This window comes from Xyrauchen texanus, chromosome 17 (genome assembly GCF_025860055.1).
Source record: "Xyrauchen texanus isolate HMW12.3.18 chromosome 17, RBS_HiC_50CHRs, whole genome shotgun sequence".
NCBI lineage: Eukaryota > Metazoa > Chordata > Actinopteri > Cypriniformes > Catostomidae > Xyrauchen > Xyrauchen texanus.
The window spans coordinates 38,156,066-38,183,693 of record NC_068292.1 but is presented as its reverse complement, the minus strand read 5'-3'; the positions used below and the strand labels follow the sequence as shown (position 1 = coordinate 38,183,693).

The window sequence follows — 27,628 nt, the reverse complement described above, 5'->3', positions numbered from 1 at the left end:
TGTGTTTTACTCCAAGCCTCAGCCTTTTTCAGCCTCAGTACTTTTAGTAAAGGCTAAACCATACAAATGAATTATCCTTTAAAATAATTCATAGACTTTTTCATCAGCATTTTTAATTCGGTGAAGACAAATAAGTAATTGATTGATAATAAATGATTATAATCTTGTAAATATTGTCATAAGTCATGGCTAAAGTGCACACCAAGTATATATATATAAACTAATAAACTGATTTGACCACTGGAATTGATTGGAAAGAACAATTACACACATCTTACTGAAGGACATTTATTTATTTTTTTTGGTAGAATACAGTTCATGTTCTTTTGAAATAGGCTAGTTGATTAAATAAGTTTGTGGCTACAATTGGTTGTTTATACGATATTTTTTTTTTATATAATAGTCTGCCTATCACTTCTTAAAACAAAGTTACCCCCATGCCTGTGCACATTTCCCTTAGAAACAAGCCATTCTTCTGGTTGAAGAATATAAACAGGTGTTTCATGAATCCACTCGCTTGCAGTTTCTCCGCGCGCACTCTTGACTCAGCTCATATGTTCTACATAATTCATAACTGGGTTAAAAATACTCCGCACTTGCAGGGGTGTTTTTCTGAAATAAAGTCCGGCGGGATGAGAGAGTTGTTGGTTTTTCTCGGGACCGAGCCAACCTGGTTTTCTCCCTGTTTAGCCGCCTCCCATCATCATGACATCAACACTGCGGAGCGGAGAGACCCGCCGCACAGACTCCGTAGAACGCCAGTGCGCAAAGGTAAGTGAGCGCTCCTCAACACACGTGTGCACGGTATTACACAGAGGCTTACAAATAATAATGTATAGCCTATTTGATTCCAGAGAGCATGCACAATGAATGTGCCTTGCAGATGTGTTTTGTTAATGCATACTGTTGTGATGTTGTTTGCAGTGGATTGTATTGTATTGGTGAGTGGGTGAACTGTCGGGATGTCGCTGTATGCGTCTCAGATTAAAGCGTTTAAGAGCGCAGAGCCCAAGACGCTTGGCGTGAGTTTTTGCTACAGCAAACATAATATCATATATATATATATATATATATATATATATATATATATATATATATATATATATATATATATATATATATATATATATATCGATTATTGCCACTTTCTTACGTCTATTATGACAGATATCTGATCAACCAGCTGTATCATTTTACTAAGTGCCGTAGTTTGGATTGTTTACATACAGTCAAACAGATGGCATATTTGTAATTATTAGAAATTATATCCTTTAGAAGATGTTCTTTAAAAAGCTTTAGTTCAGTATACATGCACATGTATGGTCTTTAATAGAATGACAACTGGCTGACATCCATGGACACACCCATATGAAACACACACACACACACACACACACACACACACACACACACACACACACACACACACACACACACACACACACACACACGTTGTGTTTCCATGTTTTATGGGGACTTTCCATGGACATAATGGTTTTTATACTGTACAAACTTTATATTCTATCCCCTAACCCTACCCCTAAACCTAACCTTCACAGAAAACTTTCTTACATTTTCAAAAATCCTAATTTAGTATGATTTATAAGCTGTTTTCCTCATGGGGACTGACAAAATGTCCCCACAAGGTCAAACATTTTGGGTTTTACTACATTTCATGACATTTGTTCCCACAAAGTGATGAATACACGCTCTCACACACACACACACACACACACACACACACAAATGCAGACAGATGTCAAAAAGGCGTACATTTATTCTCTCGAAATGTTAATTTTCATGTATGTGCACAAAAGAAAAAACAGTGCTTTTTAATTGTATTTGATTTAAAAGAGATTCAACTAATGCAGTATTATTTTTAAATTCAGCCCATAGTAATAGGGAGTAGACAGTCATATAAGAGTTCCTAAACCAAACTGATGTGACACTTTTTGCAAAGGATGCTAACATATTTCAGCATGTATAAGTGAAGTTTGTTTGTAGTTGTAATCTAATGCATTTGTGTGTGTGTGTGTGTGTGCGCATTGGTTTAGGCTGTTGAGATCATAATTGGAGTGCTGACTGTCATCATGAGCACAATTGTGTATAAGCTACACTATCATATCCAGCGTGAAATTATCATCCTTATCATCAATGGTGCTCAGGTACAAACACACACACATTTAAAGACCTTTCATATCAGGTTAGGACAGTAATGTTTAAAATCGGTCATGTGACCACGTGCCACTGTTTCCTACAGCTCACCATTACTGGCATTGTCCTGGTGCATACCGGGAGGAAACCATCTAAATGTCTGGTATGACAATACATACACAAATATTTTCACACAATCATTTAAATTAAGAGAAAGTGCTCAAGACTGATGCACATGCAGGGACTTACAACAAGATGCATGTTTGTGAAATATTTGCCTTAATATAAACATTTATATTTACATGCCATCAATTTATGAGTGCAATCAGGAACCTAATAACTACTGTCTTATTGTCAGAATTAAAATGTCTGTCAGAGAAAGGACCTTGCTCTCTGTCCTGTATTGACCAAATTACAGTAAGCGCAGTCTCAGCGACAGTAGTCTCACGCAGCCAAAATTTTAATGACAATGGCATAAAGTCAGGTCATCTTTGCATCTTTTTTTTGCCAAAAAACCACCTTCTTCAATAGGAAGAGATTGTCTGACCGAAATGTCAAGTAACCAGATTTAGTTTTTATGTTCCATTTAAGGGCAGGTTTATCTGATGTGGTTGATATAAAGAAAGACATTGGAAGAAAGGGGAAAAAAACTCATTCAAATAATTGCACAGCATCGTCAATCCATAAGTGGCTATATAGAAAACACTGAAAAAATAATGGAAAATGTCTGTAGACTTTGTAATCAGAATTTCTATCTGTTTAAAAGTGACTAAATTATTTCACAGACATAATAAACAGTAAAGTATGAAATAATATACGGAATATTAAGCGGAATATGCAAATCTGGATATTTTACCACTAAACGCCTCAAACAAAATTCCAAGATCTGATGCCATTAACCTGGCAATTAAGCTTCTGGCAATAAAGCTTTTGGCAATCATCAAAAACAATTAGTGTAGCAACCTTGTGGCTTTAAAGTACAACTTAAATCAATATTTTCTCTCTCATTACATGAAGTTTGAGCTTTTGCTCTACATTCCCCAATGTAGCAGTTCCATTTCACTTACAGAACACACTATACACTGGCGGCCAAAAGTATTGAAAGATTTTGCACTTATAAAAAGAAATTGGTACTTTTATTCATCAAAGTGTCATTCAACTGATCACAATGTATAGTCAGGACATTAATAATGTGAAAAATTACAATTACAATTTGAAAAAAACAAAAAAATATTAGAATCTTAAACATCAAATAGTTCTCATCAAATAATCCTCCAAGAGCAACAATGACAGCTTTGCAGATCCTTGGCATTCTAGCTGTCAGTTTGTCCAGATACTCAGGTGACATTTCACCCCATGCTTCATCAGGCACTTCTCAAACACCTTACAGTCTAGCTGATCCCACAAAAGCTCAATGGGGTTAAGATCCATAACACTCTTTTCCAATTATATGTTGTCCAATGTCTGTGTTTCTTTGCCCACTCTAACTTTTTCTTTTTGTTTCAAAAGTGGCTTTTATTTGCAGTTCACATAAGGCTGCACCCCCGAGTCTTCTCTTTACTGTTGAACATGAAACTGGTGTTGAGCGGGTAGAATTCAATGAAGCTGTCAGCTGAGGACATGTGAGGCATCTGTTTCTCAAGCTAGAGACTCTGATGTACTTATCCTCTTGTTTAGTTGTACATCTGGCCTTCCACATCTCTTTCTGTCCTTGTTAGGGCCAGTTGTCCTATGTCTTTGAAGGCTGTAGTGTACACCTTTGTATGAAATCTTCATTTTTTTTTTTTTGTGGCAATTTCAAGAATTGTATAGCCTTAATTCCTAAAAATAATGATTGACTGGTGAGTTTCTAGAGAAAGCTGTTTCTTTTTTTAAATGTTTTACCTAAAATTGACCTTAAATCATGCCAGTGTATTGCATACTGTGACTATTCAAAAACAAACTATTTTAAATTTAATTCAAAGAACTAAATAGCTTTCAGCAGTGATTGATATAATGGCAAGTGATTTTCTTGTACCAAATTAGCAATTTATCATGATTACTCAAGGATAAGGTGTTGGAGTGATGGCTGCTGGAAATGGGGCCTGTCTATATTTTTTCAAATAGAGATTGTGCTGTTTTGTTGCATCCATAATGTCCTGACTATACTTTGTGATAAGTTGAATGCCAATTTGGTGACTTAATGTACCTTCAATCCTCCCGAAACAGCAAAATCTGTACATTATTCCAAACTGTTGGCCGCCGGTGTAATTCATCCTATAGTAGAGGTCAAGTGTGTAAAAATGTGTTGTATTTGTAAATGTTTCACCAATTGGAAATAAGATTATCTATTGTTGAAATAGATTTCTGTTCCTTTGTCACAGGTGCTGACAACTATTGTTCTGCAGTTACTAACAGCAGCATTTGATATCGTTGGATTTGGGCTCATGGCCAGACACATCCCATTCAGGGGCGAGTCATACTACTACAGGGACACAGAGGTAAACAAACAGAGACAAAACCATTCTGCTAACCCCCGAGCCAAAAAACTTTCCCACAAGTGACTTAACATTATAAATACTGAACAAAAGTTATAATAGAATCGACTATTCAAAACTAATGACTGTAAAAAAAAAAAAGGGAAATGTTATACTTCAGTAAGCCACTGACCGTTTGCCTGGTTTATTGTCGGGGGAAAAAAGATTTGATTATGACATGATTTTGTTCATATTTTGACATCATTATTTCTCATTTGCCTATTTCTTTCTGTGCTCTGCATGGAACCAAAGAGCAGATTATTTTAGCGTAGGAATTATGAAGCAGAAAGCTTCATAAATTTAAAGTTACAAACGAGACTAAACGTCACATCTGGCAGACTGTGGTTGAGTGTGTACAGTATCAGGAGTAGGAGAGATGTGACTCCAGGCTGTCCTGCTTGTTTCAGTGGTGTTGTGACCCACTTCACTCTGTTTGGGCTTGCTGTGGCGGAGGAGAGAGAGGGGGACAGAAAGAGGTGAGTCATATTACAAGCTTTACGATGCAGCAAGAATATCACAAACAAAATTCTGTGATTCTGAGCTGGATTAAGCCTTCAAAAAGTTGTTTAAACTGTTATTCAGTTTGAGATTACATTTAATATGAATCTAAAACATGGTTTAATACCTGTTCCCCTCAGATTTATGTTCATTTTAGACCACAGCATTTTTAATGTGCATTCCTCACTGTTTTAGAAGAGAATGAACTCACAGAAATTCCTTAATTTAGAATAGCATGCATCAGAGTGCAGAGAGCTTGCCCTTCAGTCAAGCGGGCCCAGTTATTGCTAATGGCGATAATCTCAAATATATCATTTAAACCTTTGGAATTTAAATAGATTTTTTTATTGAAGTATAACATTTTCCAATTTCCAATCTGAGAATCATGTCAAAACATTCTTTTGTGTCCATTATATACATGTGATTGATTTACCATTGTAGAAAGAATGAGCTGTTTTATATGTTATCAGTGTTGGGTAAATAACTCAAAGGAAGTTTATCTACCAAATGTCAAATTATTTTTCTTTTACTGTACTAAATTGTAATCAGATTACTTTATTGATACCTCATCAAATAAAGTAAAGCTCTTGCCCCGTTAAGGGAAGTGGGCATCTGCATACTCAACTACCTCAATGACTGGCTGATTCTAGCTCACTCGCAAGAGTTGCTGTGTGCACACAGGGATCTGGTGCTCATGCACCTCAGCCGTCTAGGGCTTCGGGTCAACTGGGAAAAGAGCAAGCTCTCCCCTGTTCAGAGCATCTCTTTTCTCGGCTTGGAGTAAGACTCGGTTTTAATGATAGCAGGCCTCACTGTGCGTGCAGTCAGTGCTGAACTGCCTGAATTCATTCAGGTGCCGGACAGCGGTTAAACTGAAATACTTTACGTCGAGTGAGTGACTGTTTGGGAACGTCTCGGTTACTGTCGTAACCTCTGTTCCCTGATGGAGTGAATGAGACATTGTGTCCCCTTGCCACAATGCTGTACTACCCGCTGAAATGCCTGAGACCCTGTCTCGGCTCCTCAGCACAAAACCTGAATGAGTGGTTGTGAGCCAGCTCCTTTTATATCCGTATGTCCGGGGGAGTGGCATGCAAATTCCACTCGCCAATTGTCATTGGCCTTTTCTTAAAGATCTGAGGTGTTTGGGGCTCCCAAGTGGGACCCCTAGTGTCACTACATTGACACAACTTCTCATTCCCTCTATCAGGGAACATAGGTTACTATGATAGTAACCGAGACATTTTTCCCTAACAATGAGGTGTGCATGCCATTAAGCTGTCACAGAAATACAAACAGACGTACATATTAACCTAATAAAAATAAATATGTGTAACCCAAGTAATGAACTTAAAAATTATGAATTTAATTGAAAATCAGTAACTGTAATCTGATTACAAGAATTTAAAATGTAATGTTTTTCACTACTTTTTGACTAAAATGGTTAAGGTTAGGGTTAGTTTTGCTGTAACAAATTGCCTTGAAATCAGATTATACCCAACGCTGGTTGTTATATCATAAAACTGAGCTGTTGAAATACGGATCTTATTATTATTGGTTTGTGTTTTCTGGCTTGTATTACAGTTCTTAGTGAATGGAATCTTGGCAACACTGATCGGTTTCCTGGTGCTAGCGTGTATCATTGGTTTAGTTGTGTCTCTCTTTGGAGTTTACTCCCTTTCTGTTAGTGCCATTAAGGTATGTCCTTTATTACTCTATTACTACAGGGGCAATATAGTATTACTATAAGGGTGGTCTCATAATAAAATAGCTTCTCTTGTTGATATTCACAGTTTATTTTCCGTTTTAGACATCTTAGGTTAGTCCTGTTCTGAGCCTGCTCGAAATTCTGTATAAAGATGCAAAATCCAGACAAAATTAAGCCTGTTCTGACCCACCTCAGCCCCTAGAATCAAAGGCAGTTCTGTTCTGATGTTGCTTAGATTTTGTGTAAATGAAATGCAGCATCAGAGCAGTCTTAAACGTTACGATAGAGCATATATTTCATAATTTAGTTTTATATTTAAAAGAATAACTTCATATTTTCATTATATTTAAAACATTAATCTTATAACATTATTAATGCAGTTTTTATTGATGTGTAAATGCATTTATGCCTGATCTGAGCAACATTACATGGTCTGTGTAAATGTACCTCTAGTTATGATTCTATTCTGTTGCAATTTTGAATCATTCCATTTTTACTTTCACTGTTTGCAGGAGCTGACACCCATCCCTCACTCCACAGCAAACAACAATTATGGTAATGCTGTTCAGAACCAGAATACAATCCATGCTGGAAAAGCCTGATGCCACTAATCAAATGCTTCTACTTTGTATTATTTTCTAAATGTATTCTTTTTTTATTTATTTATTACAAATTATAGTAATAGTTTAAAAGTGAAAATTAAAGGAATGTTTCACCCAAAAATAAAAATTCTCTCATCATTTACTTACCCTCATGCCATCCCAGATGTGTATACATTTCTGTCTTCTGCTGAACACAAGTGAAGTTTTTGAGAAGAATATCTCAACTCTGTAGGTCCATACAATGCAAGCGAATGGTGACTAGAATTTTGAAGCTAAAAAGCACATAAAGGCAGCATAAAAGTATTCCAGATGACTCTAGAGGTTAAATGTATGTTTTCAGAAGTGACATGAGGGGTGTGGGTGAGAAATCAAAATGTAAGTCTACATTTACTACAAATGTCCACATTCACTGTCCCTCATAAGTGATCTCGTCTTCTAAGAGTTCTTCTTTTGTTTTTGGCAATTCACATTATTTGTGCACATCGCCACCTACTGGGCAGGTAGGAGATTTCATAGTAAATAGGACTGAAATATTTTTCGGTTTCTCATGCACACCTATCATACAGCTTTTAAAGACATGGGTTTAATCACTTGTATGCTGCCTTTATGTACTTTTTGGAGCTTTAAATTTGTGGTGTCCATTTACTTGCATTGAATGGACCTACAGAGCTGAAATATTCTTCTAAAAACCTTTGTTTGTTCAGAAGAAAGAAAGTCATACACATCTGGGATGGCATGAGGGTGAGTAAATGATGAGAGAATGTTCATTTTGGGGAGCAGAAGGGAACAGTTTTACCACAGTTTTACCACCAACTGCAAAATAGGACTATTTCACCTACAAACAACCACTCACAGGTAAACAAAAAAAAAAAAAAAAAAAAAAAAGACTTTTGTGAAATTGTAAATATGTTTTTGGAATTTAAATAGAAGTCTCGTTTTTGCTTGGCTGTTGCTCTCACAGGTTTTAGGATTGCTGTACTTTTGAATGCTCAACATAGTAGTTGTTCGTACCTCAATCATTTTTGCTCTAACAACCTATAGCTTCTTAGCATGAAATGTCTACCCAGAAATATTGACCAGAATCGATATATGTTAGAGAAGGAAGTGTGTTTGTTTTCCTCAGAATATGTGAAATTATGCATTATATACATTAGGTACTGACCAGAAAAAAAAATATGAACATGAATATGAATGGTAAGAAGTACATGTTGAATTTACCTTGCATTTTGCATCATTTTTCGCATGAATCTTTAAATCGGTATGTTTGTTTTAGCCACGTGAGGACATACAGGGTGACATTTATCAAGATATTCATTAATATGAATCTGAAATCATAATCTGAAAGTACAAAAGTAAATATTAAAAGTAAAAAATAAAGAGGCTTGATAAATGTGGCCCATGTTCAGTGAAACCCCTCTAAAGCAGAATAATCTGAAATTTAACACCAGTGAAATAACTAAACAGCATTGCTTGGCTTTTTTGTCATCTCGTTTTATCCGTACTGATTCTTCAGGAAAGCTATGATGACTGCCAACTGTGTAAGTGCCACCACGTGTGACCAAAATCATGGACACCCTAATAACTAAAGATCAGAGGTTGAACCCTCAGTCAAGGGCTCGACTTTGATTATGTAAAATCCTCTTGTGGAAGCATGTGTTGTTTGTTTTGTGTCAGTAGATCTCTGTCTTTCGACAGCATGTGAGATTTACATTGTGCCTGTTGTCAGTGACCTCTTGACATGTAGTAACATGAAAATGTAGTATGTAGCAACATGGCTGTGTTTGTGTTTGTCTGAATGATATTTCAAATAAACTTGATTTAATACACAAGCTGGTGCTCTCACTTTATTAGACACAACAGACTTTAACTTTTGCACAAACAGGTTAAGTCTGCTGATAGGAATCAAAAAGGCAAATCATAATTAAGCAAATCACCATGATATCATTGCGTGCAATGTCGAAAGTTTGATTTTGAGGTAATTTGATCTATTATTTAATTATTTTTAAAACATTGCAAATGTTTTAAATATAAATACATTAAAATATATAAAAATTATAACAATATTAAAACAACCTTCCATTATTATTACTTTCACAAAAATCATGTTGCTTCATCAATATTCAATAATAATAACTTTAGTTATTCAATCTTTACACTTTGTGCCCAGAGAAAAGCAAATCCTTAAAGTGTGCGAGTCCAGGTATGGCAGTCAGCAACTTGCTGAGCTACCCAAGCCCTGAGTTAGTGTCATTTTAATGACTTTCCCTAAAATACTCTGACAATAGTAATTTAATAGAATAATGTAATTCTGTAAGGAAATTGTAGAATTACAATGTAACATATCAAAAAATGGATGAAAGCAGTTAATGATCATATTCTGTGATGATGTCATACAGTATGGAGAAGCACTGAAAGGTTCTGGTGCTTCTGTCGAAGGAAAATGCAGTGCCATGTAGGATGTCACAAAAAAAGCTGAACAAATTCTGGATTCCAGGATTGGTCTTAGTTTGACCAAACTCACCAAATCCAATCAGGCTTCATTAGGGTTAAGTGGTATCAAGATGCTCGTTACCAACTTTCCCTAGATCAGAGTTTGCAACATACACTCAAAAAATAATTCTAAGATTTACGCCTTTCTATTTAATAACAAAATTTCATCAAATAGAATTGAATAATTTTTAGAAAAATAAATAAATAAAAAATAGAATTAATATTTAAAATAGAATTAATAGAAAAAAATATTTTACGTTTTATTAATTTAATTTTGTAAAACATTACGCAATTCAATTTGATGGGATTTTGTTTTGAAATTGAAATGTGTACATTTTAAAAATAAGCAAGAATATTGTTTTGAGTGTAGCTATAAGTAGTTAATATATTTAAATCATGAACTTATGTTCATCATCATCAACATATGTTACCTCATAAAAGTTATGACATGATGTCTGATGAAATGTAAGATGTATCCAGGAGTCTTATTTCCCTGGCCCCAGATACCCCCACCCGCGGAGTAGACGTGGGCGTTGCTGTCAACCAATCAGAGACTGTTGCTAACGCGACGCGCCTCCAGCCTTCGGATCTTCCCCAGTGTTATGGGTTCCGCCCGAGTGAGTGTGTCCAAAGACTTTCTTGCAAGTCAGTCCACTGTCGGCCATTTTTGAAACTCTCTCGGCAGTCATGCCAGTGCTGCTCCTATCTACTTGAATGGGAAAAGATCGAAATTTTGAAAGGTTGGGCAAGATTACGATCAAAGGACATATGTCAAATCAGCAGTAAAATCTGATAATACTGTTATCATAAATGGTGCTTCTTTACTTTAGATTACACAAAAAAAAAAAACGCATTGTTCCCGGCTTGTATAGCTAATACGCACGCGCGTTGTTGAGTTGATTGACAGGCGACTTCTGAATCTAAAAGGCGATTGGCTCTTTCACCTGTAAGGCGGGACTTCCTATCTATATCCGTTGACCGCTGGTTGCCGTTGGGCGTTCCAATTTCGCCCATTCATTTTAACAGAAGTGGCCCATGTATGCTAAATAATCTCTGGTGTGTCGTATCGTACTACCTAAATGTCAGGTCAGGTTTTGAAAACCGTGTTTTAAGCAAAGTTATTTTTACACAGTTTCTTCATTTATCTATCCTGACATTGTAAGTGTCATCTGGGTTATCAGATGGAAATAAAATAGTCACAGAAATGTGGCATATGTGAGTGGGAATGCTAGGTGTTCAGGACTAAAAAAATGTATTTGTTTACTCAGGTGGCCATGTGGAACTGGATGAAAAGGTACCTGCTAGATTGCATAAACGGTAATGTCAATCAGTCAATCACAAACAAATATAATCAAATTATTTTAATTTGAGAGAATTTGTTTGTGATTTATTGATTTTTGTGATTCATTGACCTTTTCCATTTTATAATAAATGTTATAAGCTTTACAGTAGAGTCCAAAAACCTGAGACCACTAATCAAATGCTTCTATTTTGTATTATTTTCATTAAAAAAAAATTATTACAAATTATATGGCACCATTCGGGGTAAATCCTAGAGAGTGTTTTGCGTGAAAATCCCAGGAGATCAGAAGTTAATGAAATACTCAAACCAGGTCCTCTGGCACCAACACTCATCCATGCGATTATCTAATCAACCAATCATCCAGATATGGGTCAGGAGTTTCAGTTAATGTTCACATTAACCATCAGAATGGGGAAAAATGTTGATGTCAGTTATTTGGACCGTGGCATCTTTCTGTCTGTGTGTGTGTGTTTAACTGTAGCTGTTGGATGCAGGACTCAGGGAGCTGCAGGAAGAGGCTGGTTTGAAACTGGGCCCTGGTGAGATCTCCTCTCAGCTGCTAGGCCTTTGGGAGGTGTGTTAACAGAATTCTGGGAGTTTTTTATCATTGGCTCTTTGTTTACAACAGAGGAACGAATGTCACATGAGAGTTAGATCATTTCAAACAGCAATCCTGCGCTGGCTGGAATCAATGATTTAAAGTTAAAAAAAAAAATGTTTTAATGGAAATTTGTAGTATTGATTGAGTGTTTGTTTTCTGTGTATTGCTTGCTTTCATTGTGAAGGTGGTGTCTCCACACGTTGAGCTGAGCGACACCTCACTGCATTTTTCTCCGTTCTGTAACCGAGCCCCGGACCATGCGAGAACATTGAGCAAGTCAGCACTAGAACCAAATATGCCTTAGAGCTCTGGTTAAAATCAATGGAGCCTCTTGCTGAGATGGGTTAACTGCTCATCTCTCGGATCTGTCTTTATGAACACAACACCCCCTGCTAGACTGAGCTACTTAAGCTTAATGAACATTTAGATCATAACCAGCTCCGATTGTCATGGAATAACAGGTTTTATTAAAATATGTTTTTATAATAATCAAAATGTTTCCTTAATCCATAATCTGCTTTTGATGTCAAACACACAGGTTTTCTTCATGCATGTCAATTTGCAATCAGCAATGTCTTTATCCACCACAAGATGGAGGTAAAAACTGTGGACATCTCTGTTGAAGTTGAGAAATTAAAGTTTATTCAATATAGTTTATTCCTTTACTTTTGTTCCGCATAAAGCTTGTTTAGATAGACAGCTTGTTTAATGTGCAATAAGTAAAGTTTTTGGCTTTACATATAAAGAAATTAATAGCACATTTGATGTCACACATTACACAATTATATGCACCAGCAACATTTGGGTTAGGGAAGTAAAAACCCATTCATGTTTCCGGAGGGGAGGTGATTTTTTATGATAACTTATAAACCTCTACAGACAAATTTATCATTAGATCCAAGGTTTTTAATAAATGGTATACTGTATGCTTCTGTTGAAGCTATCAGTCCATTTTTTTCAACTTATTATTATTTTTTTAAACCCATGTTTAATAGCAGAATTAGTTGTGAAGAACTACACTACCCTTGAATCCTGAAGAAAAAGATCCAACAATTTCGGAATTGTGGCAACCAAGCACAGAAGTAACTGGCCACTCACATGATGCACTGTGAATTAACACCTTCAATAATCAACCATTTTAGATATTTCCATTGTTTTAACTTTAACTTGTTTTCATTATTCACATTGCTTCATGGAAATGTAGTTCATTCTGTCATGAAAGACGTTAAGGACACAGTCTTGTACCTGTCTCTTTTTGTCAGATTTTCAAAGACTTTTTCGCTTTAAATCAAAGCTTGTTATCTTGTGATTTACCTTGAAGCTGATTGGTTTGGTTCATGGCTTAGAACTCTGTTATAAAGACTTTTTTTAAATCCCTATAAAATGACTAGGAAAAACACTTCCAGAAATAAGACAGGCACTCTTGCACTCTATAGTGTCACGAATCAGGAGAGAGAGTCAGGACCCAAATGCAGGGAGGCAAGGATAAGGTCTTTATCATCAAAACACAAAAATACAAACCAAAAACACCCACAAGTGGGAAAAACAGAAAACTTGAAGAAGAAAAAAAAAACACTTTTCAGTCCTCCTGCTGTGTCCAGGCATAGCCTACTTCCCTCAAGTCATGATCAAATTTCTGACAAACACACAGTTGGGCTGATGTTTCTTTCACACTATATTTAGTAGGAATAATATGTGAATAGAGACTTCTCCCCTCACTTGTGTACTTCATTGTATTTTCTGACTTTTTTGCCATTGAAAAGCAAGTGCCAGGTTTACAGATAGCACACAGAGGTTGTACAATTTTAATCATGGTCTTTTTAATCTGTTGTATTAGTTTAAATGTCCCTGATATGTAGTAAATTAGATTTTGTCTCGATGTAGTCAACATTTTCAGTTAGAAAGGACTTTGCACAGTAAGCGTGAGCCTGATAAAACGTGTGTGCCATGAAATAATTTGCAGAGTTTGGGAACATACTTTTTAAAGTGTGCTTATCTTATTGATATTTCTGGATGAGAGCGGCAGAGCACGTCTGGCGAATGGCAATCTCTCACACACACATACTGCACTGGCGAGAGTTAAAAAGTACTTTGAAAGAGTGCGCACTGCTGCTCACAGTCGGAATAATACATAGAATATATGATAGTACTAACTCTAGAGAGCACATCAATATGAAGACAAAGCCAAATTTTGCCATTTTGAAGCAATTATCAAATCCCGGAAAAAGAGGACATGCCTGGGGAAAAGAGGACGTATGGTTACCCTGTGTTATGTTAATTTATTGTTTGTTTGTTTTTTATTGCATCACAAATGCCATGGACTAGTCTGAGTCAAGTCAGAGTAAAAATGCATCTGAATCCATGACAAGTACATGTCCATGAAAATTGGACTTGTGACTCAGACTCAAATCCGAGTGCAAACTAGAGTACCCCAGCTCTACCAGACTCACCAAGGAGAGCTTATATGGAGAGGTAATTAACGGGGAGCTGGTGCCGTCAATCCGCTGATGACCTAGGCAATCAGCGTTCCCATGGAAACAGCAATCACCCACCAGCAGCACTTGAAACACATGAGGGAAAACATGGACACACACAGACATTGCACAAATATGAGATAGACAGACAGTCAGAGGAGGCACAGTCAGAACCGACTGTGACAGTACCCCTCTCCTGATGGACGCCTGCTGGCATCAACAACAGATACAAGATACAAGGAGACCGACCAGGGAGGGAGGTTGGGAAGAAAGACAAGACATGGAACATGAGTGTCCGGCAGAAGACAGCAGAACCAAAACCGGACTAGACAAAAGAGTCAGGAGCCCAACACCATGCTCTGAACATGAAACACAAAACAGACCATAGTGCTCACGGTAAAGAAACCAAAACAGTGCCCTAGCACAGAGACAAAAAAAACTAAACAACACGACTAAACAACAGACACAGAACAAGAGTGTCAGGATCCTGACACTACCCTCTCTCAAAGGGACACCTCCTGGCAACCCAAAAAAGGAACAGCAGCCTGGGAGGAGGCCTCAGAAAAGAGACGGGTTCCAGCGGCCTGGGAGGTGGCTTCAGGAAAGGTGCGGCTGCTGGACTGGGGTCAGACCGGACAAGGGCGGTCGCTGGACAGTGGTCTGACTGGACGTGGGCAGCCGTTGGACAGGGGTCTGACTGGACATGGGCAGCCATTGGACAGGGGTCTGACTGGACTGGGCAGCGGCCGCTGGGCAGGGGTCAGCAGACAGGGTGGCAGACACTTTGGATTGGATAGGTGGAGCAGTGGCTGCTGGGAATGATTAGGCTGACGGCCGGGCACAGGGGACTGGACAGGACTGTCGACAGCCACATGGAACTGGACTGGCTCATTGATAGCATCAGGGAAATGGACAGACTCTATGACCACATGGAACAGGACAGGCTCTTCAACGGCCGCTATGATCAGGAGTGCTGGCAACACCTTGGCAATGGTGGGAATGGGCTCCATTGCCGTGAACAATGACATGGGCAGGGGAATGGCGGAAGCACTGCTGCGGGAATGGCCGCTCCCAGCCCCTTAAAACTATATGGGTTATGCAGACCTGAAAGTAAAAGATGTTTGAGACAGGTCTCATTATGGGACCACCTATGGGGCTCCAGGACCAACTTCTCAGCATAAATGCCAAAGCCACACCAATCCAGTGAAATTTTACCCAAGGTGGCACCATGAGAGGCCCGCTCCTGGCCAGGAGCTGGGTGGAGAAAAATGCCCATACCTCCTCTACTGTGTCCAAAACTGGTTAAATCATTCTGTCACGAATCAGGAGAGAGCGGCAGGACACAAATACAGGGAGGCAAGGATAAGGGCTTTATAAAAACACAAAAGTACAAACCAAAAACACCCATGAGGGGGAAAAACAGAAACACAATAATAAAACTGAAAAACTCAAAAACCAGAAACCGACCAAGTGAACAAAAACAGGACAAGACCGACTGGATACAAAGCATCACAATACAACAACAAAGTATTTGACCCGTACTCAACACCAGGAGAGCTTATATGGCTAGTGTAACAAGGTTCTTAAGATGAGCAAGGAGGGACTAACCAGCTGAACAGTCAACGTAAAACTTTAATATCAAACTGAACTTAAGCATAACATAAACTGCAAAACAAAACACACACACACACACAGCTTTGTGCGTCTCTCTCCCGAACTGGCATCTCTGGCCCCCCGCTGATTAGTCAACTCAGCACCAGGCATGCATCATCACAGCCAGTCATGCTCCCCTCCTCGTCACAGAAAGGTAATTAAAGTGGAGCAGGTGCCATTGGTCCGCTGATGAGCTAGGCAATCAGCGTTCCCATGGAAACGCAGGTCATCGACAAGCTGGCGCTCAGCATTCCCATGGAAACGCCAATCACCCACCAGCAGCACCTGAAACACATGGGGTAAATTATCGACGCACACAGACATAACACTTATTCGAGACAGCAGTGCAAGTATGAGAATTATGTAGGGACAAAAAATTTTCAACAAATCAAAACTATTTTACCATTTTAGATTCTTCTAAGTAGCCACCTTTGCCTAGATTACAACTATGCACATTCTTGGTATTTTTTTAAATTCATTAGGTGCCACCTGGTATGATTTTTAAACCATATTTAAGGTGTTTCCATGTATGCTGGACACTTGGTGACTTTTCCTCCACTATCCAGTCCAATTTATCCATTAACAACAACAACAACAACATTTAATAAAAATGTTAGTTTTGTAAAGAAATTAATACTTTGTCACATATTCATATTCATATACAAACTAATTTCAAGCATTTCAGGATAAGCCTTTAAATCAAAAGGTTTTCAGAAACACAAATTCTGTTGAGTGTGTCCAAATGTTTGACTTGCAGTGTATGTACAGACATTTTTGACAACCCTTCATGCTCAACGTGTTTTTTTTTGTTGTTTTTGTTTTTTACAATGAAATAGGAAAATCTTCCCACAAACTACATGTACAATGACTGAGCTGAAATGTACTGTCTAGAGCATGTGTGATTTTGTAAAAGCACAATTTATAAAACTATCATTCCTGACAGAGTAATACAGAAATGAATTCAGTGTGCCTTGCACGGGTTTAGATAAATGTGTCATATAATTAAACAGCTCCATTTACTTTCATTGTGTTTAAGCTGTTATCAGACTGAGTTTCAGCGTCATTCTGTTCGGGTGGAATGAGGTTGTACGCTGACAAAAGACATCAAAATGTGAGAAAAAACACATTTCTTAACAGATCACATTCCACCACAGATATTCTAGAGCATTCCATCAGCCTCACTCTTTCTCTATCAGAATTGTTTTCATATTGTCTGTTCTCCATATCATTTGTTCATATTGTTCAAAACTTTTGTTCACCACCAGGAACGTGCCTGGCAAATTTTTCCCTATTTACTTTTAAATGGAATTTAACCTGACATGACACAGAGCTCCTGTTATTGCCATGTAGTTCAGATAGTTTGTTCCGTATTGAGTTTGTCACCTGTTCTCTGACACACAAAATAGCTGCTTTTGGTCTCAATCGGTTGCTTAACATGAGCCACATATTTGTACTCCATCTCAAAGCTGTGTTCACCAGAGTTTTTGCACTGGATTTCACTTTTTTTTAGAAATGCATAAACAAAATGCATAAATGTATTGTTTAATTACTTATTTCAGCATTGATTTTTAGACTTGTAGCCCCTGAAATGATGACATTACACTACCATATTCAGAAAATCATTTTAATTTCGCTAAATCATTGTTTTTACACCACATTATTGTCATCATTCAATCCATTCGTACAAGAAACATTTATATAGCTTCAAAGTACACTGAGGTCTTGTTCAAAGTTTAGGAAAATACATTTTAAAGAGTGTATTTAATGGCATATAAATCCGTATTCATGAATCCTACTCCATTCAGCATACTGCAAAGCAGTGCTGGTTTAATTTTCTTTCAACAAAACTTCACACACAGGAGGGTTGATGGTGCAGGAGGCAGAGAACCTAAATTATGAAAATAAGTGTGAACTTTAGTGTGTTTGATAGAGAAATGTGCCATCCCAACAGCTGCAGGTGTGTTTTTTTTACCTGTGTCCTTCATTTGTTCACCACGTACATTCCTGTTCGGTTTTTCGGAGGTTTTTCTCTGACATCCTACAGAGTCAGTTAATGTTAGTCACACTATGACATGCATGCTTTATACATTCACCTGCAGCAAAGACTAATGTCATTAGAACATGTGAAGTGTTCTTGCACTCTTATTGTGGAGATTTCATTATCATTACTGTGAATAGTAGGCCTATGAACAGCTTGTTAATAAATATGAATGCCAATAAATAAATTCATTAAAAAGTAACCCACTAAAAACATTTGCAGCTCTGTTTCATTCATTCAGGAAATAGTAAATCACTCTCTACTCTGCTGTTGACCAAAACCTGCTGCTCAGATTAATTCAGCCCTTGAGGCCTCAGTGAGGGTTAGATTAAGAGTTTAAGTCTTTCTCTTCTAGCTCTCGGTATTGTTCGGATGTAGGCAGGGCATTGTGAGCAGTGACGCTGTGGCTACTGGACGGTGGAGGAGACGCAGATGGAGGCCTCACGGTCCCTGAGTGGGAGTCGAGTTTCCCACGCTTCAGGTTTCCCAGTCTGAGCTTCACAAAGAGGAGCCTGTGCAGATGGCAGGGATGCTGGAACGCCTGGTAACAGTAGCCAACTTTCCCTAGTTCTGATCTGTGATTGTGAGGTCAGTGTTTTACATAGACAGAGATGGTGGAGGAGAAGACCTGCAGAGCCCTCCTGAAAACCCCATCTGTTTCCCTCCAAATGCATCAGCAATTTGATTTATTTGGTTAAAGGTGAAGTGTGTCATTTTTGTGATGTTGGGATACTTCCTTTTATCCCAGCTCAATATGCAGAGACAACTGTAAGAACCCAATTCGTTGGTTTATTTAGTTTGCTCTGTTTGTTGGAGCAACCTGCTTGACATACAGTGGCAACACTGATTCAACCAATGGAGTCGGTTTTGGGCAGGGCTGTCTGTTTTTGCAACTAATGGAAAACAGGGGAAGCATTCTGGAAAGCTCTTTGAAACTCTAATTTCACAGAAATTACACACTTCAACTTCAAAAGTTGCAAATCATGATTTGTAAGCTTTAATATTGTTTTTACATAACAAAAAGGTGACTTCATTTGAGCATGTTTTCATCTGTTCATTTTACGTTATAATTTAGCAAATCGGTAGAAATGCTACATTCTGTTAAGCACGGTTTTACATTAAATTTTTATTGTTTCTCGATAAATTAAGTCCTGACATCTGAGTCTTTTTTAACAATCTTTTAAATGAACACAGAGTTGCGTCAGAATAAGTTGTGAAAAGTAACTCACCGCTTGTTTGCCATTGGCTGTATGGAATGTGCTGTGCGTTGAGTACATGGGGATATCTGGATTGAAGTACATGGGGGGATTTGACTCATCAGGTTCATTCACGAAACCTCTTTGTTTCGGTTTATTGCACCAGAGCACCACCTGAGAGGAAGAGCATATCTGACCACAGTTAATTGACTTCATGATTTCAAGAATTACTACATTAGTAATAGTAATATCACATCACAAAAAGTACAAAACCATCGCTGTTATGCTCTGTTTTTGGACATGTTCCACGGTAATCCCATTGTATTTTTGAATTCAAGTACCTTGGAATTAATTTCTAAATAGCATAGCACATAAATATGGTAATCATTTAGTAGCATGGTATTTTGAAGTACAGTTATGATAACATTACTTTACCATGGTACTGCTATTGTCATTTGTTTTGTAAAAGATAGGAATAAACATAGAAGCTTAATTAGTATCAATGCACTTTTAATATATTTAATACAATACATATTTAATATCCTTTTTAATATAGTATTTAAATAAATTTTCAGGTTTCAGTTCAACTGAAACTCAATATTCCAGGTTCAATACAAGTTAAGCTCAATCGACAGCATTTGTGGCATGATGTTGATTACAACACAAATTAATTTCGACTTGTCCCTCCTTTTCTTTAGAAAAAGCAAAAATCGACATTACAGTGAGGCACTTACAATGGAAGTGAATGGGACCAATTTTTGGAGCGTTTGTGAAATGTGCAGAAATGTGAAGCTTATAATTTATGAAAACATTTAAATTAATTCTTCTGTTAAATCTCATGTATTGTTTGAGCTGTAAAGTTGTACAAAAAAATGGTTTACTATTACTATTGTCGGACCTGCAATTCTGTACATATCATAAATGGCGTAGTCCTACAATTCATTGATATTCCCGTCTTTGAAACTTTTGAAAAATAAAACATACTTTTACAAGTTTTGTCATGTTTCATAATTACAGGGACATGTTAAAGATTGTATTACTCATACTGGTGAAGCTAAATTACTAAGAAATTCAGATGTCCATCCAGGTAAATGGGCAGCATGAGGGTGGACAATAACAGGGTGCACATTCAGTGGATAAATTAGCCATTTCATGGTCTGTGATTTAGATTTTATTTGTTAACATAAATACTGTAAATTGATTTTTTTTAAAAGACGCCAAAGCGACTTACAAAAGAGAAAAACACAAGTGAATCATCTTAAGGATACAGTGGTACAAAAGTGCCATACTACAAAGTTTCACTAGCATCAGAATAGTATTCAAAACATATACAATTGCAAAATATTATTTATTTATTTTAGTTTTTTGTTAGTGACTTGTTAAGTGCTCATGGAAAAGATGAGTTTTTAGCCGTTTTTTTGAAGACAGAGAGTGAGACAGCTTCACGGATGGAGTTTTGAAGGTCATTCCACCAACGTGATATGATGAATCTGAAAGTCAGAGAAAGTGTTTTGGTGCCTCTTTGTGTTGGTACAGCAATGCAAAGTTCCTTAGCCGAACGTAGGCTTCTAGTGGGCGTGTAGCTCTGCAGAAATGATTTTAGGTATGTTGGAGCAGACCCAGTGACTGCTCTGTATGCTATCATCTGAGCCTTGAATTTGATACGTCCATCAACCGGTAGCCAGTGGAGAGAGACAAAGAGTGGTGTAACATGCATATTTCCCATATATCTACCCATAAAATGGTGGAAATGTTATGCTTGACCACATATGACTAACACCACAAAATAAATGAAAACATAAATAAATCAATAAAGTTACAAACTTCAAATAACTCAAAAATAATTGAGGAGAACAGTTAACATTATGCAAGTTGGAGTGGTGGTGGTGTAGTGGTCTAAACCACATAACTGGTAAACTGTTAATCAGAAGGTCGCTAGTTCGATCCCCACAGCCACCATTGTGTCCTTGAGCAAAGCACTTAACTCCAGGTTGCTCCGGGGGAATTGTCCTTGTAATAAGTGCACTGTAAGTCGCTTTGGATAAAAGTGTTTGCTAAATGCATAAATGTAAATGTAATGTCCACCTCCAGTGTGTGTGATGTAATTTCCTAACATATATCTTCAATGAAAGGTCATAGTATCATGACATACCAGGGTGATAAATCAAGGGACACACAAAAAAACTCCACTATCAGTTTTAAAATTACAAATGTAACATAAATGAATACATGTTAGTTAGGATGTAATATTAAACTCTTAATTATATGGGGTTATGTTTAGGGGCATGAGGAAATAGTTGAAAAGGATTTCAATTATTTAAAATGTAACTTTTAAGCAGACAAACATGTGTAACATTATAAATAGTCTATTCTTTTTAACAATAATACAATTAAGTAATATAAGTACGACACACACTTATAATGGGGACTTAAATGTCACCAAATTGTAGGAATGACCCTAATTTACAAGCTCCTGCTCGAGACAATGATATACATTAAAAAAAACTGCGTTGGACAGATGCAAAAGCTCTTCCCCTACACTTAAAATGAGCAATGCTTTAATAAAACTACCATAAAGAAGAAAGAAAGTGGGAGAAAAGTCTTAACATGAAAATAGTGTATTTCTCTTTGGATTAGTATCGTTGTTTTGGCAGTAAATATTGTTTATCCCAAGGGAAATGTAAGAAAATCTTTGGTCAAGTGTCCTTGTAAAGCACCAGCCGATGTCTCACACAACTCACTTGAAAGGTGTGTGTTTCAGGTCAATTTCTCTTGATTTATGAAACTTTCTCAGCAGTTTGAGTGTATGACGCTAAAATACAGGACAAAAGGCTTCACGTATGGATTTCATACAGAACGCAATTTTTTCCCTCAATTACGGGAGGATTCCTTATTTTACAAGACGTTTGGCATATTTTGTTAATTCATTTCACCTGATACTGCTTCAGCGTGAGGGTAACTCTCTCTCACTCCACTCACTGTCACTGTGTGAAGTTATATCAAATACAGGAATTACAGGGTTTTGTTTCGTCATGACAATGGATATAACTTTACACAAGTAAGGTTAGTAAGTGATTTTATCACACTCAAATTATGATAACATGTATAATGTTTATGTGTTTTGGCTTGAACTTTTGAAACTATTTGTATTTTAATGTTTAGTGACTGGCCCCATTCACTTCCATTATACTGTAAATGCCTGACTGTACCAGTTTAATAAATGAGGGGTGAGTTCAAATATTATTTTGGGTAATCAACATTATGCCTCAATGTTACATAATGTTTACATCTTGTGCCTATACTTTTGAAACAGTGTGTATTTTAACATAATGGAGTGGCCCCATTCACTTCTATTGATGTGTCTCACTGTAACCACGATTTTTCTTTTTCTTTTATGAAAGAGGGACAAGTTGAAATCAACATTATACCACAAATACTGTTAATTATGCTAAACTTGTTTTGAACCCCGGACATTCCTTCAATCATTCTGATTAATTTGCAAGAATATATAACTTATGTTTTAAACAGATTACAAACTACTTCAGCCAGCAAAGTTGCTGACATGTTCTTCTAAAGAAAACTCACACCCACACAAACACCCCAATCACAGTCATCCTGACCCTCGATCACTCACCACAACGATGAGGAGGATGATGAGGAGGAAGAGACTGACAGCCGCCACCACAAAGAGGGCGATGACCCAGCCAGGCATCAGAGCAGTGGCTGTGGTAGGTGATTGGCTCACAGTTATGGTATTTGGAGGTTGTGTTGTTGTAAATGGAGTGGTCTTGACTGTAGAGTTCATATCAGTTGTGCTGTCGATTGAGGGAAGGGTGCTGCCAAGTGCAGTGGTGGTGCCATTGGGATCTGCAGTTGTAGTGCTGTTATGGAATGCAATGGTGGTTCCATTTGGGGCTGCAGTGGCGGTGCTGTTAAAGGATGCAGTGGTGATGCCATTTGTGGCTGCAGTAGTGTTGCTGTTAAAGGATGCAGTGGTGATGTCATTGGGAGCTGCAATGGTGGTGCCATTTGGGGCTGCAGTGGTGGTGCTGTTAAAGGATGCAGTGGTGATATCATTGGGAGCTCCAATGGTGGTGCTGTTAAAGGATGCAGTGGTGATGTCATTGGGAGCTGCAATGGTGATGCCATTTGTGGCTGCAGTAGTGTTGCTGTTAAAGGATGCAGTGGTGATGTCATTGGGAGCTGCAATGGTGGTGCCATTTGGGGCTGCAGTGGTGGTGCTGTTAAAGGATGCAGTGGTGATGTAATTGGGAGCTGCAATGGTGGTGTCATTGGGGGCTGCAGTGATGGTGCTGTTAAAGGATGCAGTGGTGATGTCATAGGGGGCTGCAATGATGGTGCCATTTGGGGCTGCATTGGTGGATCTTTTGAAGGCTGCAGAGGTGCTTTCATTGGGAGTTGAAGCGGTGGTGTCATTCTGGGCTGCAAAGATGAAGCTTGTATTGCTCATTGGTAAGTGAGTGGTGTTTGGGTGCATTGTGGTGTTGTTAAGGCGTGTTGAGGTGGGGCTCGGAGTGATGGAGGAGAGGAAAGAGTGTGTGGTGTTTTTGACATCAGCACTGGAGCTCAACAGAAAGGAGGTGTTCATGTTGGGTGTGTATGTGATTGGATGGCGACTGGTGAGGGATGCAGCATCTGTTATGATGTCAGGAGTGGAAGTGAGGGGCATGGCCATGGGTTTTTCTGTCTGTGGTGTTGATGGTGGTCTGCTGGTGGGCTCCTGTTCTTCTAATGGTTCTTGAACTGGTAGTTCATCTGTGAGTGAATAGGAATAGAATTTGAATCAGTTGATGATATTGTGTTTTTCCACTAAGTACATAAATGTTTGTTCTGAGATTATATTTTCTTCGGACAATGTGAAGTGTGTAATTTCTGTGCCACTAGCACCACCAAACAGAAGTTTTATCAATTTGTTTGAGATGCCCAACTTGGCCCTACATAGCAACATTGGCTCAACCTATGGCATGAGTGTGGGATGGGACAAACTCTTTGTTCAACCAACTGAAGACGAGGTGGGTTATTTGAAAACAGTAATTATTTTTGCAATTATCTTTAGCAAAACACTAAGCAAAAGCACGCACATCCAGTGGCAAAAAAGCTCAGTGAAGGTAATCGACCAAGCTTCAAAAAAAAAAGTGGGCACACCACAGTTCAAAAATAGAAAATGTCTTATAATGGCTCAAAACTAAATTTTTGGAGCTGTGGTGTGCCAACCTTTCTTTTGAAGTATTTATCTCTGGCGCCACCTTTAAATTTTAAAAAGTGTTAAATACTTTAAAATGCAGATACAACTTATTATAAGGAAGCAATTTGTAGGTTGATTTCCACTAAAAACTGTAAACATTGTGTTTCTGTGGTGCTATAAATATTCAATGTGTTTTGAGTGACACATCTAGCCCGACACAGACACATCTAGCCCGAAACAACAGCATCTGTTTAACCGATGGCATGTGTTTGGGGGACTGTCTGTTTGTTCGATCAACAGCAGACGGGGGTTGTATTTGTAAAGCAAAATGGAACAGTGAAAAGATTATAACAATGTTGATTTTTTTTTTCTGTTCAGTGGCCCTAGTCGTTAGCAGAAATTACACACTTCAACTTAAACCCCACATGTAAAATCAAGCCATACAACAGTCACGCACTGGTTTGTTTAATAACAATAGGAAATACAGATCTGAAATCAACAATTATTTTGCTGTTATTTTACTTTCAAAGTAGCCGAGGTCAATCTCTAATGTTGCGGATGGAATTTGCTTGTACGCAGACAGAAAAATGCTTCTCACAAGCACTGGATTAAGCATGGCCGTCCCAAACAACAATCGAGAGTTGGCGACCACAGACCCAAAACTGCAAGAGAAGAACTCATAAGATCAGACATTTTAAAACCCTTGTGAAGTGTCATGTTAGAGTTAAACTCTACAAAGAAAGACATTCTTTAAATATATGAATGCAAACGGAGATTATGAGAGTTTATTTCAAACCTGAAGGTCATCTCATTCGTCCCCAAATATGTCAGAAGAGTGGGGTCATAGATCTCATTCAACTAAAAAAGGGAAAATACAACAGGGACATAATTCCTGTTATGAATGATCATCACCTGTAGAATTCAGGTTTAATTCATGTCTTTTAAATAATTAATGTCATGGTACTAAGGAAATACCATGGTTTCTTGAACATTCAACTTGGTAATAGTATGGTTTTCTGTGAAGTATACTGCAGAGTGTGGTAACATGCCATTTTTCTAACCCAATTAATTTACGGGTCAATTTGACCCATTCAAAATGTACATCAACTTAACTTTTTGGTTTCTGTAAACACCCACACCTACCCAAAGCAAGCACATGCAGACAAACACACATACATCCATAAATTGTCACAATATTATTAGCTCAATATAAAACAATGCAAGTCAATGTAAACAAAGGGGAAAATATGGGGACATTTTTGGTTTTGTTTGTGTGTGCAAGCAAAACTTGACCTGCACACACCCATACACCCCAAAAAACACACACACACACACACACAAATGGGTTGTCAAAATATTATTATCTCAATATAAAAACAATAGGAGTCATTGGAAACTAATGGGGAAAATAGGATCAAATGTGTGTGTCTGTGTGTGTGTGTGTGTGTGTAGTTTAATCAAATCCTGACCCACACACACACACACACACATGTACACGCATACACACACACACACACATACTTTTATACTATACATAAAACATACTCTACTGTCAATTTGGAGCATTTACTTGAAATAAAACCAGTAACTTTTACATTTGTATATAAGGGAAAGGTTGGTTACTAATGATAAAACAGTTGTTTGGGGGGGAAATTTGCAAATTGTGACAGCTGAACTGCGATTTGACGAGCTGGGCCAATTTGACCTGCTAAGAGCTACAGTGTTACTTGACTGCCAACTGCACAGAAGGGTTAAAAATAACTTTTACTGGTATAACGAAATGAAGTCAGTTTGATTTAGTTGAGTTAAATTATATTTGTGCCTTAAATTAAAACAGTTTATTTAGATAATAACAGCTTACTTATTTGAAAGAGACCCTTACCAGTTCCTCCACCTCTCGCCTGAGTATTGTATACTCTACTGATTGCTGGTCAGCCAGTGAGTCACTGTAAGTCCGGTTAGTGATTCTAAGATCCATGATAACTGCGGTTAAAGGGTGTGGAGTCATGGCATCTGTGCTTTCATTGGGGAACTCCACCAGTGACATTTCGACCGAGTTCACGCCTGAATCAGATTTTGATAGATTGTTAATGAAACATTTTAATTCAGAGTTATGTGACTTTCAGTTAAAATCAGGCACTTTCAATATTGTTTGGTTACTTAAGTTATATGAATACAGTATATAAGATATTAGTATATTCAATGTACTGACTGTGCCACTAAATTTAAGTGACAACAACCTTAAAAACATCAATACATCAGTATTTAAAACAGTATATACTGTAGGCGTATGTCCATATTTGCAAAGGATATAATAAAGGTTTTTTAAACAATTATTAATGATTCACCTTTTTAAAACAAAGTTGCTACTTACCCATGAAAAGTACAAGCCAACCAGCAACTATGGTGGCAGAGGCTGTTGATATAATTTCCATCATCTTTGAAGAGACGTTATCCTTCAGTGTGCGATCTCTGCCATCAAACTAATGCTCTGGAGAAAGTGCCTCTTTATCAGAGTGAACAGTCATTTTATTGTTTGAGCACCTGAGCAGGTACTGCACATAGGGGGGTGGAGTTCTTGGGCCTCGTTTTCTCTAATGTTTATTTCTAAAGGAGAGACAACGAAGATAACTTTTAAAAACCACCCCATAGGCAAGAAAAATAAAAAATATGATCTATCTTATTTGAAGTCTCTTGCTTCTTAGATTTATCTGCTGAGAAAAATCACCCCTGTAATCTCACGTGTCTCAAGAGATCTAAACAGAGACTCACACTGTGCTCAGATTTCCCACGATACAGAGTCAACATCAAATATTTTGATATGAACTCAAACTATTCTCATTCAATTCATCCAAAACCAAATGATCCGAATTAATCAGTTTTATAGCTATGTTCTCCTTATTTCTCCTAAGGAAGTTTGAGACAAAGCTGATACTTAAATTAAACTTAACACAGAACTCCATTAAGTTTCCTCAGAAATGAAAGCGCAACATTTGAGCCTCTGTTTTTTTAAAACATATTCTTATACGAGTGTATGAAAAAGAACTGACAGCTTTCAAAAGTGTTGATCTGAATTAGTTCTGTAAATTCCTAAATAACTTGGATTATTAATCTGATAAGGTTTGAAGAGAGAGATTGAATTATTAGAAAATATAATAATCATTAACAGAATGAACACCTTGGTATTCT

General features: G+C 37.6%; 2 protein-coding genes and 1 long non-coding RNA gene across 4 annotated transcripts; 2 read left to right on the top strand and 1 right to left on the bottom strand.

Annotated features, from left to right (window-relative positions):
* The first annotated feature begins 734 nt into the window (after window positions 1-734).
* LOC127658373 (uncharacterized) lies at window positions 735-8,122 on the top strand. 2 transcript variants are annotated; one of them, XM_052147638.1, is made up of 8 exons: window positions 735-771; window positions 925-1,022; window positions 2,055-2,165; window positions 2,261-2,317; window positions 4,518-4,634; window positions 5,078-5,146; window positions 6,753-6,866; window positions 7,389-8,122. In XM_052147638.1, the coding sequence occupies exons 2-8, from the start codon at window positions 963-965 to the stop codon at window positions 7,476-7,478; spliced, it is 618 nt and encodes a 205-aa protein (XP_052003598.1). In that variant the 5' UTR covers window positions 735-771; window positions 925-962; the 3' UTR covers window positions 7,479-8,122. The 2 variants fall into 2 exon arrangements, with proteins under 2 accessions (XP_052003598.1, XP_052003599.1); XM_052147639.1 differs by lacking the exon at window positions 5,078-5,146.
* A 3,145-nt stretch (window positions 8,123-11,267) lies between these two features.
* On the top strand, window positions 11,268-12,452 carry LOC127657556 (uncharacterized). The gene is made up of 3 exons (XR_007972301.1): window positions 11,268-11,285; window positions 11,766-11,845; window positions 12,057-12,452. It is a non-coding gene; the product is annotated as an uncharacterized LOC127657556 (long non-coding RNA).
* Window positions 12,453-17,632: 5,180 nt separating this feature from the next.
* On the bottom strand, window positions 17,633-26,944 carry LOC127658280 (uncharacterized). The gene is made up of 8 exons (XM_052147485.1): window positions 26,814-26,944; window positions 26,322-26,503; window positions 25,236-25,297; window positions 24,962-25,101; window positions 22,868-24,009; window positions 19,267-19,407; window positions 17,972-18,037; window positions 17,633-17,887 (listed from the first exon to the last, which is right to left on the bottom strand). The coding sequence occupies exons 1-7, from the start codon at window positions 26,875-26,877 to the stop codon at window positions 17,981-17,983; spliced, it is 1,788 nt and encodes a 595-aa protein (XP_052003445.1). The 5' UTR covers window positions 26,878-26,944; the 3' UTR covers window positions 17,633-17,887; window positions 17,972-17,980.
* Window positions 26,945-27,628: the final 684 nt, after the last annotated feature.

Coding starts and splice junctions, on each gene's coding strand:
- LOC127658373 (XM_052147638.1), top strand. CDS start 963: ATGTCGCTGTATGCGTCTCAGATTAAAGCGTTTAAGAGCGCAGAGCCC. Junction 1,023..2,054: donor CAGAGCCCAAGACGCTTGGC/GTGAGTTTTTGC, acceptor GCATTGGTTTAG/GCTGTTGAGATCATAATTGG. Junction 6,867..7,388: donor TTTCTGTTAGTGCCATTAAG/GTATGTCCTTTA, acceptor CACTGTTTGCAG/GAGCTGACACCCATCCCTCA.
- LOC127658280 (XM_052147485.1), bottom strand. CDS start 26,877: ATGATGGAAATTATATCAACAGCCTCTGCCACCATAGTTGCTGGTTGG. Junction 26,504..26,813: donor TTGGCTTGTACTTTTCATGG/GTAAGTAGCAAC, acceptor AATCTGATTCAG/GCGTGAACTCGGTCGAAATG. Junction 25,102..25,235: donor ACGAATGAGATGACCTTCAG/GTTTGAAATAAA, acceptor CTTCTCTTGCAG/TTTTGGGTCTGTGGTCGCCA.